The 15339-nt window shown below is 38.1% G+C and overlaps 4 protein-coding genes across 5 annotated transcripts in view; 2 read left to right on the top strand and 2 right to left on the bottom strand.

Annotated features, from left to right (window-relative positions):
- Window positions 1-5233, top strand: part of LOC106523798 (RILP-like protein 1) — a 6160-nt gene extending 927 nt beyond the window's left edge. The window contains exons 2-8 of the mRNA XM_014017352.1: window positions 154-307; window positions 1069-1187; window positions 1290-1565; window positions 1647-1832; window positions 4014-4177; window positions 4253-4348; window positions 4602-5233. Coding sequence (XP_013872806.1) covers window positions 154-307; window positions 1069-1187; window positions 1290-1565; window positions 1647-1832; window positions 4014-4177; window positions 4253-4348; window positions 4602-4701 — 1095 coding nt within the window. The 3' untranslated portion in view covers window positions 4702-5233. The remainder of the gene's footprint in view (window positions 1-153; window positions 308-1068; window positions 1188-1289; window positions 1566-1646; window positions 1833-4013; window positions 4178-4252; window positions 4349-4601) is intronic.
- A 214-nt stretch (window positions 5234-5447) lies between these two features.
- Window positions 5448-8446, top strand: rilpl2 (Rab interacting lysosomal protein-like 2). Its single transcript, XM_014017376.1, has 4 exons — window positions 5448-6100; window positions 6181-6332; window positions 7108-7218; window positions 7541-8446. The coding sequence occupies exons 1-4, from the start codon at window positions 5804-5806 to the stop codon at window positions 7560-7562; spliced, it is 582 nt and encodes a 193-aa protein (XP_013872830.1). The 5' UTR covers window positions 5448-5803; the 3' UTR covers window positions 7563-8446.
- Window positions 8200-13431, bottom strand: kmt5ab (lysine methyltransferase 5Ab). 2 transcript variants are annotated; one of them, XM_014017366.1, is made up of 8 exons: window positions 13311-13431; window positions 12978-13081; window positions 11702-11849; window positions 11236-11446; window positions 11052-11139; window positions 10896-10955; window positions 10561-10751; window positions 8200-8756 (listed from the first exon to the last, which is right to left on the bottom strand). In XM_014017366.1, exons 1-8 carry the CDS (start codon window positions 13318-13320, stop codon window positions 8546-8548), a joined length of 1023 nt encoding a protein of 340 aa, XP_013872820.1. In that variant the 5' UTR covers window positions 13321-13431; the 3' UTR covers window positions 8200-8545. The 2 variants fall into 2 exon arrangements, with proteins under 2 accessions (XP_013872820.1, XP_013872822.1); XM_014017368.1 differs by lacking the exon at window positions 12978-13081.
- Window positions 13432-13811: 380 nt separating this feature from the next.
- On the bottom strand, window positions 13812-15026 carry mtrfr (mitochondrial translation release factor in rescue). Its single transcript, XM_014017381.1, has 2 exons — window positions 14648-15026; window positions 13812-14433 (listed from the first exon to the last, which is right to left on the bottom strand). The coding sequence occupies exons 1-2, from the start codon at window positions 14924-14926 to the stop codon at window positions 14203-14205; spliced, it is 510 nt and encodes a 169-aa protein (XP_013872835.1). The 5' UTR covers window positions 14927-15026; the 3' UTR covers window positions 13812-14202.
- Between the last annotated feature and the right edge of the window lie 313 nt (window positions 15027-15339).

Here is a 15339-nt window from a genome sequence, read left to right as displayed (position 1 = left end):
TCTGTAAAAAGTAAAACAAATCTTTTGGAGGCAACAAAAACTCCACATATTTTTTCTTTGTCTTCATAATAAACTTTTAGCTTAAATAAAACACTTGCCTGCCTTGATGTTTTCCCTGTTAAGTGTTTTGTGTTTTGTATTTCGTGTGCTCAGGAGTTGGAGCAGGTGGAGGATGTTTGGAGGGGAGAAGTCCASGACCTTCTGTCTCAAATCACCCAGCTTCAGGCAGAGAACAAGGGGTTATTAGTGAGTCTCTCGCTGAAAGAGTCTCCCATCCCAGAGGAGGACCTACAGCAAAAACACGAGGGTGGGTTGTCTGCTGCAGAAACATTGTTCTGATTTTTAAAACATTTCATGTTGCTTGATGTGACCAATTAATTGTAAATGTTTTTTTATTAGTAACAAAAAGAAACAAAAATCAGTTCCATCAGGTGAAATATAAAAAAAGGCATCTGTAACAAAAGACTAATATAAAAGCTAGATCTAATAAAATAATGCACATACTTCAATGCTCAAAAAGTATTTTGATAAATACATAATTTAGTAATCATAGTGAAAACTCCTTTACATTGTACAATTTCTGATAGTTTTGTCTCGGCTTGGCACACCTGCTGTATGTTAAAAATGATTATCATGTTTGCTCACGTCGAATTGTACTGTAAATATATATTTACAAATAAAGAAACACACTTGTGTGTTGACTGGGAAGTAGGTCGGGAAAAGAAGGAGTTAGGAGGTGTGAGGGAGACTATTTTTAAATCAGACCAAAATATATCTCTTGTGCGAAACTCTTGGTGACTGCAGCTGTATTTAATGTCAGGGTTGCAGCAAAGACGCTCACAGACTTCACCTAAATAAATGGTCACAGCGTGACATGAAACAATTATAGCAGCTTGGATGCATTTGATTTCTTGTTGCAGAATACCTAGAGCCAGGCCTTGAGGTTACAGTCTAATAATATTGCACACTATAACTTTTTACACAGATTTATTCTCATTTTGCATGTCTTTTTGTGTCAGTGTATCATGGTAGTGCAAATATTTCCTGTGTTTGTTTCATCATTTGCAGAAACGTTGGAAAAAGAGAGCCGAGTGACAAAAAAGCTGAGAGACGTTGTGGACAAACAAAGGGATGAAATCAGGGCTAAAGACCATGAGCTTGCACTAAGATATGAAGACGTTGAAGCGGTAAGAGTTGACCCTACGTTACAGCTGATGATATGTAGTCCCTAAAAATACCGTCTTTATCCAGAATGAGTTTGATCGTAAAATGTGTTCTTTTAAAAACAGCTCCAGCTGCAGCAACATCGGCTCATGAGAATCAATCAGGACCTTCTTCACCGGATCGGAGCCATGGAGGCCCAGGGTAAAACGCTGATTCAGCAGAAAGCTGAACTAGAGGCTGCGGCACACGCACAGCAGCAGGAGTACGGAGCGCTGCGGATGGAGGCCACAAGACTAAGGAAGGASCTCCGTGAGAAGGAATTAGAAAAAAAAGCTGCTTTGATAGAGGACTTTCCTCTYTCGAGATTTGGAACGTCATCGCAGACATCACCACCGATCACAGTGAGAAACTGGACTGTTTCGTTTAAGTTAAAACTACGTCTTTATGGCTGTTAACGGGATGTTATGTGTTCTAAATCCCAGTCCACAGCAACATCGCTTCCTGTCTCCGTCAAACCAAAGTCTGTATGGGTGGAGTGTAGAGGGGATCCTGGCTTCGTGGCAAAGTGCTTTGAGTGTGACAGAAGTCTTTCTCTTCTGACCAAGTCTGCCAACGAAGACAATGAGGGAAACTGTGAGGATGATGAAAACATGGTAGCACATGTGCAGGTAAAACAGCTTACGATCTCTCAGGTGGCATTACTGTATCCACAGTATTCCTGATTTCGCGCCACTACCCATAATTCATAGCGGAAGCTCTGTTCTCTTTTTCCGGTTGTTGTTTTTTATTATTACGAGGATACACCATCGCTGTTTATCAAAGCATTTTTCATCAAAATTTGGCATAGATGGCCACACATCTGAGGTGTAGAATACTGTAAGAATGTTTAAAAAAGCTGCAAGGACAATTCTTTATCAGTGGCTCAGCCGTCACTGCTCACGGACAGATGAAGCTATGTCCCGATGTTAGCTAACAGCTACTACTGACATCAACTACCTCATCTTTCCCCGTAGACACACACACATGTAAAATCATAAATGTCAACCATTCTGGAAGCAAAATATTCATAAGCCCCTCAGATTTGTAATAATTTTATAGAAGTATTRTGATTAGATGGTTTCTCCCCCTTATTCTAAACATAAAATTCATTGGCTGCTAGTTCGCTAGTAACTTTTAGAGATGAACTGGAGGCAGCTGCAGTCATTTTAAATAAATAATAAACAAAATTAAATAAACTGCCTCTAATAACTCTGTTAGCATATTTTTATTTAAACAAACCGGACACTTTTATAGCCCCGGGGCGCTGCTTAGCTCGTCTTTTAATCCTGCCATGATGTAAACAACATATTTTAGCACGTAGTTGAGAAGATGATTGTTTATTATTCTGAGCTTACTCAGAATTGAGACAGTTAAATCAAGCCATTTATAAAGTTTTGCCAGCATGCGGCTGCTAACCACAGGCAAAATATTTCTTTAAAGCTAAGATTAGCTGCAAAAGAGATGCTAAACAACCAGGCTAACAGTAGCTAGCGCTGACGCTAACACCATTCACCGTAGGCTTTCATTCAGTAAAAGCAAAGAACTGCACGATTAAATAGCGACAGGGGAAACACAACATTTAGAGTTTAACTCACCAGGTACAGATTCAGGGTTTTAGTTGATATTGCTGGAAGCTGTCTGACTCACAGTGGTTCAGACGAGACGCCTTCGGTAACCAGCTTTAGCCCAGATAGACAGAGCTCTGCATCGGAGTGAATATCCATGGGATCTTTTGGTCCATAAAATGAAAAAGCAAACTCTCTTTGATGGATTTTTCAGGTTTAAAGCTGCAGCCATGTTACTTTACGATCCTCCTTCGTCTGCATAAAGTGCAGTTTGTAGGACGCTGAGCCTTTACTACATCTTGTTCCAAACAAAATGGGCCTCATGCAAGAACCRTGCGCAGCGCTGCTGCTTCTGAATAAATGAAAATGATTTAACACAGTTGTTTATATTTTTAGCAGCTCCTTTTATTCCACAGCTGACCTGCTAAAAATGACAGATTTTCTTTTCTGGATCTCTGACAGACGGACTTCAATCTCTGAACTCGTTCTTCTTTTTAATTATCGCTGTCATTTTCATGAATGGACACTTCCTTGTATCTGAGGCAGGAAACATAGCCTTATATTGTGTTTTTGGGGTGGTAATTATGCTAATCTCCTCTCGCGTGCACGAGCAGCTGGATACGAACAGGTGTAATTCATTTACACACTTTTCCTGAAGATAGAAGAGTTTGTTGAATCTGACGTGACATGTTCATACGAACAAAAGTAAGAGAAATTTAGGATAAGAAAACGAACATGTTCTTGCATGAAGCCCATTGTTTCTAAAGCGTTACTCAGTTTTCTTCCATTGTTGTGGCAGCCGACAAATACACAAGTTGAACCCGAACTCGTGGTTGAACTGTTCAAGCTGCCAGTTAAGACAAAAACAAACTAAATTAGTTGTTATCATAACTATCTGAATGAATGAATTTCTTGCGCACCGGAAAAAAGCGAACAGTGGGGGAGGGCTGTGGGCGGGGCTAGTGACTGTCATGTTAGCCTACATAAGCTTCTCAGGAATACTGTGGATTTAATACAGTCTAAGACTATTTACAGTAATCCGATATTACCACTTGGTCATTAGTTTGTCTGAATGACAACACTAGCTCAGATTACCTTAATGCATTGTTTCCATCTTCTTCTTATGGTTTATCATTGTATAAATATTTTCAAAACAACTAGATTATTATTGTTTCTATTTGGTTGGCTGTTTCTCTTGTCAGCTACCTGCTTTATTGGTGTCCTGAACGTGTGTTTACACTACAGAAGGAATCAGCTGATCCAAAGCCAGACGACGAAACGGACAGTTCTGAACAGGAGTCTGATAAACCTCGATTCACCCTGCAGGAGCTGAGGGACGTCCTGCAGGAGAGGAATGAACTCAAAGCCCAGGTTTTTATGCTCCAGGAAGAGCTGGCTTATTATAAAAGGTAGGATTTGCCTCACAAGCCCTAGGTGTCACTGTTTACAAGGCTTTAACGCAGCTTATATCATCTGTTGCTCAGTGAGGAGTTTGAGGATGACATCAGCCCCCCTGTTTGTGCTCCTGCTTCATCACAACCAACTTCAACTGATCAGCCTGAATCAGGAATAAGGAGATTGTGAGTAATAACTTTTTCTTTGTATGGTGTTAACTGTATGAGCACTTTTACTTGTAAATTCAAAATTCTTTTTACAAGATTCAATAAAACAAATGCAAAAACACTTTTGCAGTCATGACTGTCACTGAAATACACTTTGATGCATAAATTGCATAAAACCTAGAAAGGTTTTATTGCTTTTTGTGAACTCTAAATGTATTTTCTTTATTTCACCACCTGTCCCCTTTCATTTCATCCATTTTCTGCTGGACAGGATCTTCACTGCCATAATGCCGATGGTAGCAGCTGGTTTGATCACAGATGATCCAACATTATTGCCAATCGGAAGACTTATTTCCTTTGTCAGACCTTAAATTTTTTTTTAAAATGTCATCTCAAAATATTTTTTTCCACCACATATTTACAGCAACTGGTTTAAAACTAGTGTTTCCCTTTTTTACAAGTCAAATTTCTCTTGTTTTTCAGGTAATAACCCAAGTGATACGTTATCAACCAATGTCAAACTTTTGATGCATTTTAGTCTTATTTGAGCTTTTGTTGCAAGAACTTAAAATGAACTTTATTAAGTTAAATATGTGACAACTGAGAATTTCTCAGAGTATAATCTTGGTCACCTTTTTGTTTTGTTTTTAAGATCCCTAACAGTCTATTGATAATGATTTAATATGTTAGAAGTTAACTGGACATATCAGGTGATGTGTACAAAATTATCTTGTGAAAACTGATAATGTGTTATTTTGGTTGTGGTGGTGGTGGATTATATTGCCAAACTGCAACAAAAATATTTTCCATACCAAATATGGCATATTATGTATATATATGCGCATCATGCACCTGTAAAATGATGTTTATTCAGAATAAATAAAGTTGTTTTTGTTTTTTTTACTACTGTTGATTTTTTGTGTTAATGTAAAATATCAACGTAAGTGTTAATATAACAATGTTTCGATATTTTTGYAACATGAAGAAGTCATTAAAATTTCTATCATGTTCATTTAGCCTCTGATGAAAAACACTACAATATAATCACGTGCTTCCTCACCTGATCATCACAGGCTTTTTTGACGAGTTATTTGACACGTCGAGGCAGACCGTTTGGTAGGAAGAGCTTCACTCGCGTTTAAAAACGAATTGCTTTCTTTATCGGAAACATCCACGTCTGTGTCAAAAACCTGACGTTTGAGTGAGTGCTCTCGATCTATAGACGATCTTTGCGTTTACCTGTCGCCTAGGATACTTTGCCCTCCTCTGCTTGTCCTGCGAGCCTCACGATTGGCGGGTGAGTGATGGAGGAAGTGCGGCACTGCTGGAAGTTCGTTACTTTCTTTCACAAAACGTTCAGAGCCGAAGACAAAATAAGATAAGGAGTCTTGTTAAAAACATTGAAAAAAAAAGAAAATCTGGAGAAAAACGTCAACTGAATTCAGTTATTTCGAGAAATCGCTCAGTTTCGCGATGGAGTTCGGTGAGGATTCGTCGCCTGCTCTGGCTTTTGAGAAGGACGCTTTTCAGCTCACGGTCGAGGATGTTTATGACATTTCCTACGTAATCGGACGGGATTTATTGAAGATCGGCAGCACGGGAGAAGAAGTGTCGGATCTGCAGTTCAGGATAGTCAGAGTTCTGGAGATGTTCGAAACKTTGGTCAACAAATACAACCTGTCTCTGGAGGAGTTGAAAATGGAGCGGGACAACCTGAAGAGTGAGCTGGACAGGATGATGAAGGAGGGTTCCGTCTCCGGACAGAGCAGAGTGAGTGGTTTTCATCCCGTTCCCCTCTGGAGGTCCGAGCTGTGAGCTCGTCTCTGAGACTTCCTGTCTGTCTTCTGCAGCAATCGGGGGGACCCAATCAGCTGGTGGTGGACCTGACCGACCCCAACAGACCGCGCTTCACCATGCAGGAGCTGAAGGAGGTCCTGCAGGAGAGGAACCAGCTGAAGGCCCAGCTCATGGTGGCCCAAGAGGAACTCCAGCTGTATAAGAGGTGCACATTTTTACTTTGAAATAATCATTTCAAATAACGCAATCAGTTTCTTTACATAGTAAATCAGTCCATGTAAATTAAAACTGAGTCAAGCTCAGAGGATGTCTGCTTAAAGSTTTATAAATGCTCATTACATTATTCTGTAACACCTCTGTCATTAAACATGAAACATATTAGTTWAAAAAAAAGACTTCCATGAGTATAACAGAGTATTTCTTCTTTAGATTGTTATTTTTATGTACAGTGCCCTGAGACAACATATGTTGTGACTTGGTGCTATATAAATAAACTTGAACTTGAGTATTGTGTAGCTATAAATTCATGTAAATTTGAATCTAAAACTCTGGATCAGTTGTACAGATTATTCTTGTAAAAATATTTAAAAGACTTGTTTTGTGGAATCATTGTGTGTAAAAGCACAGTTAATGTTAATACAGTCATTAATAGTGTACACAGTTCAGAATCAAACAAAAGCTTTGGAAGCTGACATGTTTAATTTGTTATAATTTTCTAGTTTAAGACTTGTTCTCTTGCTGATTTTGTCAAATGCAGTGTTGACATCCAACATGGGTTTCAGCAGATATTGTCAAAACCAATAACTTTAGATGTTATTACAAAGCGATTTTGTCAAATGCAGTGTTGACATCCAACATGGGTTTCAGCAGATATTGTCAAAACCAATGACTTCAGATGTTATTACAAAGCACTAACAAGTCTGTTGTTTTAGTAAATGTTCATAGTGACTATCTGTCTACTTTTTTTTTTTTTACCACAGTGGGATTCTGCCACAAGCCGAACCAGCCAAGGTGGAAGTGGATCTGAATCCACCAGCAGCTCCGGAGGACAGTTCAWCAACAATAAATGAGAAGACGACCATAGGAAAACTGTGAGTAAAAACCTGTGTTGCTTGTTTTAGGCAGTTTTTAATGTCATAGGTTAAATAAACGTTTTGTTTCGTAGCCCCATGAAGCAGTAAGCTGGCAGAGATAGTTCTCAGTCTGTCTCCAGTCCACTAATGTGAGACTGATGACCCGATGAAGTCATGCTGATGTTTGTGTGAGGAGTGAGTCAGGGAAAGAAAAATGCTGGATATTGTGTTTATCTGCTGCTGTCAGAAATTATAAATATGCTGTGACTCAGTTTTGAGTGCTCGTCGTACAAATCTTCCATGAACCGAAGACCTTTAACTTCTATTTTTCTGTTCATAGGTTTTCATTCAGGCGAAAATGAAGAAAAAAATAAAGCTTTTCACGAGAATGGACCACGTAAGAGGCAAACTGGATTTGTCTGCACAATTTAACCACTTTTGTAATGTTTTTTTTACATGCTTTTGTTGTCATTCCAACATTTTGTACTGGAAATTTTAGCCTAAAGTTGTTTAGTATTAGTCGCTGTAGCTGAACTCTAAATTTTGTAAAAAAATAATTGAGCTCAAGATAACTGGAAAGTATTATCAGTGTTGTTAAACGCACTGTTTTTATTTTTATTTTAGAAATCAAAATGAAGTCATAAACAACCAAAACCCCACCTTCACAGGATGTCAGGATAACATTGTTTTATGTCTGGGAGTAAATATGTCAAGGGTTCTGTTTTTGTTTTGTATTAAAAAGCAAGATATAGCTGCCTACAACCAAGTTTCCATAAGCTATGTGTAAAATGAGCATGAATGTTTTTGTATGCACTGCTCAGTTATGTCATAAAACAAGAATGTTGGTTTTCAGTTGGTCTAAAATTACATCGATGTCTTAATATTTGTTGTAGATTTTACCCCTCTAAGTATGATTTTGTTTATTAGGTTGTAAAAGTCAATTTTATCATTAAACTCAAGTGTTATCCCACAACTCAGTACCTGTTTGTCACAGCTGGATTAGAAATGCAACTGCTTTATTCCTCAATATACAGCTCAGATAGTTTACAACCAGAAATGAATTTGTTGCACAAAGTAACAGCACCTGAAGAGAAAAAAATATATAAATTCATGTTTCCACCCAACTGCTAGTTTACCTAGAAAAATATAAAAGCACAATAAAAACAATCATTTTTGCAAAAATACTCTGAACTAGCTGAAGTTTTAACCTTCAGCTAGAAAAAAAAATACATGTTTATACTTCATAGAACAATAAATTTTAAACACTGTTCCTTTGTTGTTTGTTTTATGGAATGCTCTCGCCCAAACCAGACGGCATCCATTAATGTCAGATGTGATGGGGGTTTCAGTGTTTGAGCCACGGGTGTGCAGAGATCGAGTCCTTGCTTCGATCGCCGTAGTCGTAGAGCAGCTCCTCGTCAGCTTTGATGTCTTTGGAAGCCACCAGGATCAGATGAGGGGTCCCGTCGATGCCGTGGAGCCGTGTGTGGCAGTTCCCACTTTTGCTGTGGTTTAGCAGCCTTCCGAGACGACCCGTTTCCTTCGTAGCATCAATACTGTGGTGCATAAAGAAAACATCGTCACTAATCATGGTGAAGGTCAAACCTTTTCAACATGCTTAGCAGAATTCCTTTCTGGGACCATCAAGCCTTTTAATATCTATGCTGATATAATTAAAATGGTTTGTATTAAAAAAAATCATCCTTTAGCTCAGTTACTTTTAATTTACATTAAATTGATGCATGGAAAGGTTGATTCTCAATATAAAACATGATTTAAAAAATAATATCCTCAAACATTTATGTACATGTTTGATATTGCTCTGTGCATAATAATCATATGAAACCAAGATTACACCAGCTTTTATAAACTATACATTTTTTGGATTGTAAAAAATAAAAAGACACCTGATCAGGTCAAAACATTTTAACGTGCTCCAAAAACCAGCAGCTCGTGTGTGGCGCACATCAACTTTGGTAAATTATTTCTTTGTTGTAACAAAGCTTCTTGGCAGTAAATCTTATACTTGGTAAATTCCCTTTTTAAATGGTATCATATTTGTAAGGAACATGCTTTTGTGGGATGAGCAGTAGAGCYGAGTGTGGGTTGTGCACATGAAAAAATTGTCAAAATCTTATCTGCCAAACAGCTTATTTTTACTGTTATTGACACTTGTTTTGAGATTCTGGTACCTTCAGGTGCCTGGTATAGGTTCCTGCCAAGAAGCCTTGTTACAACAAAACAGTAATATGCCAAACATTTTTTTTAATCTGTGTGCTTAGTTTAGTTTGAAACAGAAAAATGTATTAAAAAAAAACAACAACAACAACTGGACTTTAATTCTCAAGTTGAAGACATTTAACTCCCTATCCAGGAGACTTTCTCAATTCAAAGTCTGGAGTGTGCTGAGGTACCAGCTTTAATAGAGCCACATGAGAGGCCCTGAAAGGACTTGGATTCACATGTAGATTGGGCTGAAGCCAATAGTCATTCACAATAAAGGCTCTGACTCCTGATAGAGACGCCCTGGTTCATGCAGGACGGTGTGAACTACCTGCCTGTTGCAATGGGAGCTCGTTATGCTCTGTAGCCGTGTTTCCATCAAGGTGTTTTAATGCGCATTTTGAAGTATCGCATCAGAAAAGGAGAATGGAAACGGCATGATTCGAAAAAACTTCCTCTAATTCGCATCAAAGTTGATACGCTCGCTTGAGGTGGTTTTTGTTTTTGTTTGTTTTTTTTTCCAAAAAGAGTTGATGCGCAAAAGGAGAAATGGAAACACATTTGTCGAATCAGTTCTGACGTAGCGAACATTTACCTCACATGTTGATCAGCTGTTCTCGCTGTCTGTCCGAAACCGGTCCCGGTACCAGAGCGACTGCAGCTGGAACCTCCTCCCGCTGTCGGCGTATTCTCAGTCATTCCCGTAACGTGAAAAGAATTGCATTTCTTCCTCTACGTCTCCCGACCGCATGTAAAATCGCCAAAACTAGTTGATGACAGAATAATTACAACTTTCCTGATAGTAGCAACACGTTCCTGATAACTCCTCTCCATTTTCCTGAGACGTGACTTTTACTTCCTGTTTACTACACGCATGCGTCTGACGTAACTGATTCACTTCGAGCCAGTTGATGGAAACACGTCTGATTCGCATTTCTTCGTTTTTTTTTGTTTGTTTTTTGCGAAATTTTTAAAATTCGCTCAAAATTCGCATTAAAATTGGACGGAAACACAGCTTGTGTCTGTATGGTTTGTGTGAGATGTTTTGGTCTCATTGCTGAGAGTGTGAGTTGGAGCGGAACTTACAGGGAATCAGACTTAGTTTAGTTGGCAAACTGACGATATTTGAGGACTTACCAGTAAGCTTTAGATTGGTACTGGAAGTAGTACATGTAGCAGCCTGTTTCAGGATCCTTTGAGTACTCGACCTCTCTTTTTTTAGCCTCTGTCAGGTCCAGCAGGTCGCCATGGTACTCAACAACAAAGTCTCCCTTTTTGAAACCTTTAACAGCAAACACTCCTCTTCCTTTCCCCTCAGTGTGTTTCACCTGCGGGCATTCAAATGTTTAACTGATCTGGTACAGGCTCAATAAATACCTACTTTACCATAAAACAACTCAGCAGTGCCAATAACAAACCTGCACACATTATGTAGCTGATTATTACAACATATTAATTTCTTTAATTGATACCTGCATTCCTTCTTCAGTTCCATTCTTTATCAGATCATCTATCTGTTTGTGCTCCTCACTCTGGTGACAACAAATGRGTTTATTCAGAAAAATATGAGCGCACACATGAGTTTTACAGTTTCTGTTAAWGAGACTATTCCTAACAGTCATACAAACCTTTAGCTCAGTTTTTGTTTTTCTGCCACTCCGTCTGATGGGGAAATAATCCGTGACCTTTCTGTTTTGAACAGCTTTGTTCTCCGTCCTGAAAAGACAAGACATTGTGATTGTGCAACTGGCTGTGAATAAAAAGACAAGTTTATTGCCAAGTATTTCTRCCATGCTGGCATTGTAAACTCACTTTTTTGCCCGGGTCTTGCGGCCAGTTTTACTCAGAGGTTTGGATGCTGGAACTTGAGTTTTTGCAGCAGACTTCACATTTGACTGTGTGGAGGATCCTTTTTGCTGTGGCTGATCAGAGGCTTGCTGTCTGGTCCCGTTAGTCTGACAGGACACCTCGGGGCTCGGTTCTTTGGACTCACAGCTCTCAGATTTAATTTTATCAGGCATGTCTAAAATGAGACGGAAACAAAAAATAAGCCTGTTCAAAACCTTTAGCCCTAATTAAGACAGTGAGACCCCTTCAAAATGCTGTTAAAGTGTGTCATAAGATGGGTCAGTGAACACTGCTGTCATTCTACTTAAATGTCTTCTGTGGATCTGCTGACTATACGGTTAAAAAGAGGTCAGCAGCAGACTTCCTATGTAGCAGAAATGCCTACAGATTTTCTGGTGAGTCAGTTCAAGTCAGTATATTTAATGCCCACCTGGCTTCAGCTTTGACACGTCTGAATTGGATGTGTCGGAATCTTTTCCCTCCTGGATCAGCATGCTCGAATTGTCACTTAATGGGGATCTAGATTTTCTCGGACTCCGAAAACTCTGGAGGATCGTCTGAACTTTACCTGCACAATCCTGCAAGAGAGTGAATTGTGAAGTTAACAGGACTGTAAACACTGTTGGTTAATCTGCATCAATTCTCGTAGATAAAACGAACATTGCAGAACTGTGAGACTTCGAAATACTTTCCAAAAGCAAAAGTGTAAAGAAATTAGTTTTTGTTTTTTCAACTTTGGCTGAAAGGTCTGGATCACTTCAAACTAAACTCAATTCTCTGTCAAATTGACTGTCCTCAAAGGTTCAGTTTGTCAGCTGTTACAGACGTCTCGGGATTTGGCTCGACCGACTTCTCATTTTACTCACTTCGGCGCACATCACTGCCCTCTGTATTCTGTGCTGAAACAGCCTTCTGTTCACTGTCACAGACACACTGGTTGCTGCAGATTTATAAAGCAGAACAGGTAAAACCCCATCCTACCTCCATTTATTACACAATACTCATATTAAACATTTGTCCTCTCTGTTCCAGCTAATTTTGCACCCACAAAGCATACATTTTGTTTATTTATTTTGCTGCTAGTAACTGGAACCATATGAAACAGATTTTATAGCTCACTTCTTTTATTACATTTTCATATTTTACAAGTTCTGTGAGCTTCATCCATGCCCCTCCTGTTTTTAGCAGTCTTGTTTATACTTTTGTTGTATAAAAACACCTTTGGTAACAACTGACCAACCAGGTTAAATAAAAGGTCTTTTTAATATCATTGTAACGTTTATAAAAAAATATGGAAAATTGAAGACTTTTGCATTATATCATACATCTATAAAAGTACGTTTAGGCCATGGAGCCAAAACAAAAATGTTTTTAAAGTTAAATGTGGCATAAATTCAGCCTGCTACAGTCTTGGTGTTTTATCACAAAAATAAAAATTAAAAAACGTCCTTACTTGCTTTTCACTTGATTATTATTTTAATTTATGATTTAAAACCACAGAGATAGAAAGTTAGTAGGGAGCAGTGCTCAGCTGGTTTCTGACTGTAGTTTCCAGTAGAAAAACTTCCTATCTTCATTATTTGTTGTCGTTTTCCAAGTACAAGTTTATGCAAGACATAGAAAATATGTTACCGACAATAACAATAAAATAACTTTAACTTGTGTACATTTGTTTCTAGGTTTGCAAACAGAAATGTGAACTCTACCTTTTTAGTTGCTGGTTTGTTTTCCTTTGTCTCAGTTTGTGAGGTGGCTGAATGTTCAACACTGTTCTCAGACGTTTTGCTGCTTCTCAACGCAGTTTTCTTCCCTTTTATAAACATTAAAAAACAAATATTAGCGTTACTCAATAGTTTGATACATTATAAAAATATCGTCGAGTTTTTAATACTACTATTGTTTTACTAAGGAGAAAAAGAGAGGAAACTTTGTTTAAAATCTAATCTATCCTATTCTGCGAAGTTAGCTGAGCGTAAACTTATTAATGTAGCCGGTTTAACACAAAACAATTGTTCGAACAATTTAAAAAGTAAGTCAACCTTTCGCCATTTCAATTTGTAGAATTCAGTCCGAAGACGACGTCGTACGTCCACGGGTTTTTSAGTCTGTTTAATATTATTTTAACATATCAGCATACTACGACATAAACTTCCGCTGCAACAAGAGCAAGGTGGATTTAAAAACGCTATTACGCTTCTCATTGGTTAGTTTCTTTAAAAGGGGCGGTGCGAGAGCATGGGAGTGGCTTTCTGATTGGTTATCCAGGAGCTCGCTTCCGGGCACACGTGATACATTAAAACGTTTGAACTCTCGTTGTATTAACCACAGATAATAAAGGCCTTTMTATCTATGGACGCAACACGATAAAGAATGTAACTCTCCAAGAACAAAAGGTCATTTTCGCAACAGAAAGAGCAAATAGAATAAACGTATGTTTTATACCTTAAAATGTAAAAAAAATACATTGCTGCAGTTAGTTTTAATCAAGATGTTGGCAGTAAGAATTGTTCCTTTTATGCAAACTAAACAGCTGTCAGATGTAACTGATAACTTATCTGTTTATTCTCAGTTCTTTGAATAAATTTTATTTGATACCAAAAAGTATGTAAGAGTGAAGTAAGAGCAGACAAACATCAATTTAAAGCCTTGCAATCTGATGACATTTACATTTAGTTATACTGGGATTAAAAACTCTGCTAAAAACTGTCCCATGAACATGCTTTGGGTTCAAATGTAAGTTAATAATTTCAAACACACAAACAGATTTACAAATTTAGCACAAATGAGTACAAAAAAATGTCAGCGATTGTGTCMAACTATACAAACATACATTTTGGAAAACACAATCCCTAATAAAGTTTTTTCTGAGGTTGCTGAGAAAACAAGCATGTTATTTTATGTACATTTTATTTTATTTTTTACCCAAACACTTTAAACACCATCATTTTCAGGTTTGGAGTCTTTGGCCAGACTTTCTTTAAATAGTCTTTTTCGCTCCAGATTTTCATTCACTTTTCTTCTTTTTTGTTGTTTCTTTAACGAAGACTCTTTCTTCTTTATAACCAGTTCGCTGAGCTCTCCTTTGTATTCAACATCGAGTTTCTGTCTCATTATTTCCCGAGCTCGCTTCCGATTTGTCTCCATAGATCTGGTCTCATGGCACTGGAGAAGAAACAGAATCAAAGTTGGAACTTGAGTTGTACACACAAAATAGAAATTTAACAAAATACACAATTTTTACTACATAATATGCAATACTTTGTCGCAGATTATTCTGTTTTAAGGATTAGAAATCATACACCCTAATTTTGAAAAAAAAAAAAGTTTAAAAATGAATTTATTGCCATGTTGTGAATTCATTTGGGTCAGTGTTTACCTTCACTACAATTCCTGTGGGGATGTGTTTGAGGACTACACAGTTGTTGGTTTTATTGGTCGCCTGACCTCCAGGTCCAGACCCTCGCACAAACTGCTCTTCAAGTTCATCCTCATTCAGGACTGGAAGATCCGTCAGGTCCTTTTTACCAAAAGCCAGAACTCGCGTGAGTCCAGATGTGGTCGGGGTTAACAGTGGGGAGAGGCCGGGAGCAGCTCCCCATACGACCTGTCTGGACACGCTCAGCATACGGCTAGACAAAAGGACAAGCAGTGACATTGCATTACTAATTATTATCAACAAATAATTTAAGTTCTATTTTAATCGGCTTTTGTTATGTCCTTCAAAGCATCGCCGCCTCGTGGTCATGTATTTTTTGTTTACTTCCGGAATCGATCATCCAATCAGCAGGCTTGCATTTTTCTTCGTGGCTGCAAAATAAGACGCGTCGATCCTCTAGCGCCATCGCGTGTTTTAAATGTAACGCGTCAAAATAAAATTTTATTTATTTATGTATGTATGTATGTATGTATGTATGTATGTATCTATCTATCTATCTATCTATCTATCTATCTATCTATCTATCTATCTATCTATCTATCTATCTATCTATCTATCTGATTAGGATGAGATGTTATGTACACCACTGAAAATGTTTCATTCAAATATAATTTCTCACTATCACATAAGAT

This window comes from Austrofundulus limnaeus, unplaced genomic scaffold, assembly GCF_001266775.1.
Source record: "Austrofundulus limnaeus strain Quisiro unplaced genomic scaffold, Austrofundulus_limnaeus-1.0 Scaffold166, whole genome shotgun sequence".
In the NCBI taxonomy this organism is placed as follows: Eukaryota; Metazoa; Chordata; class Actinopteri; order Cyprinodontiformes; family Rivulidae; genus Austrofundulus; species Austrofundulus limnaeus.
This window is presented reverse-complemented; position numbering and strand designations above follow the sequence as displayed.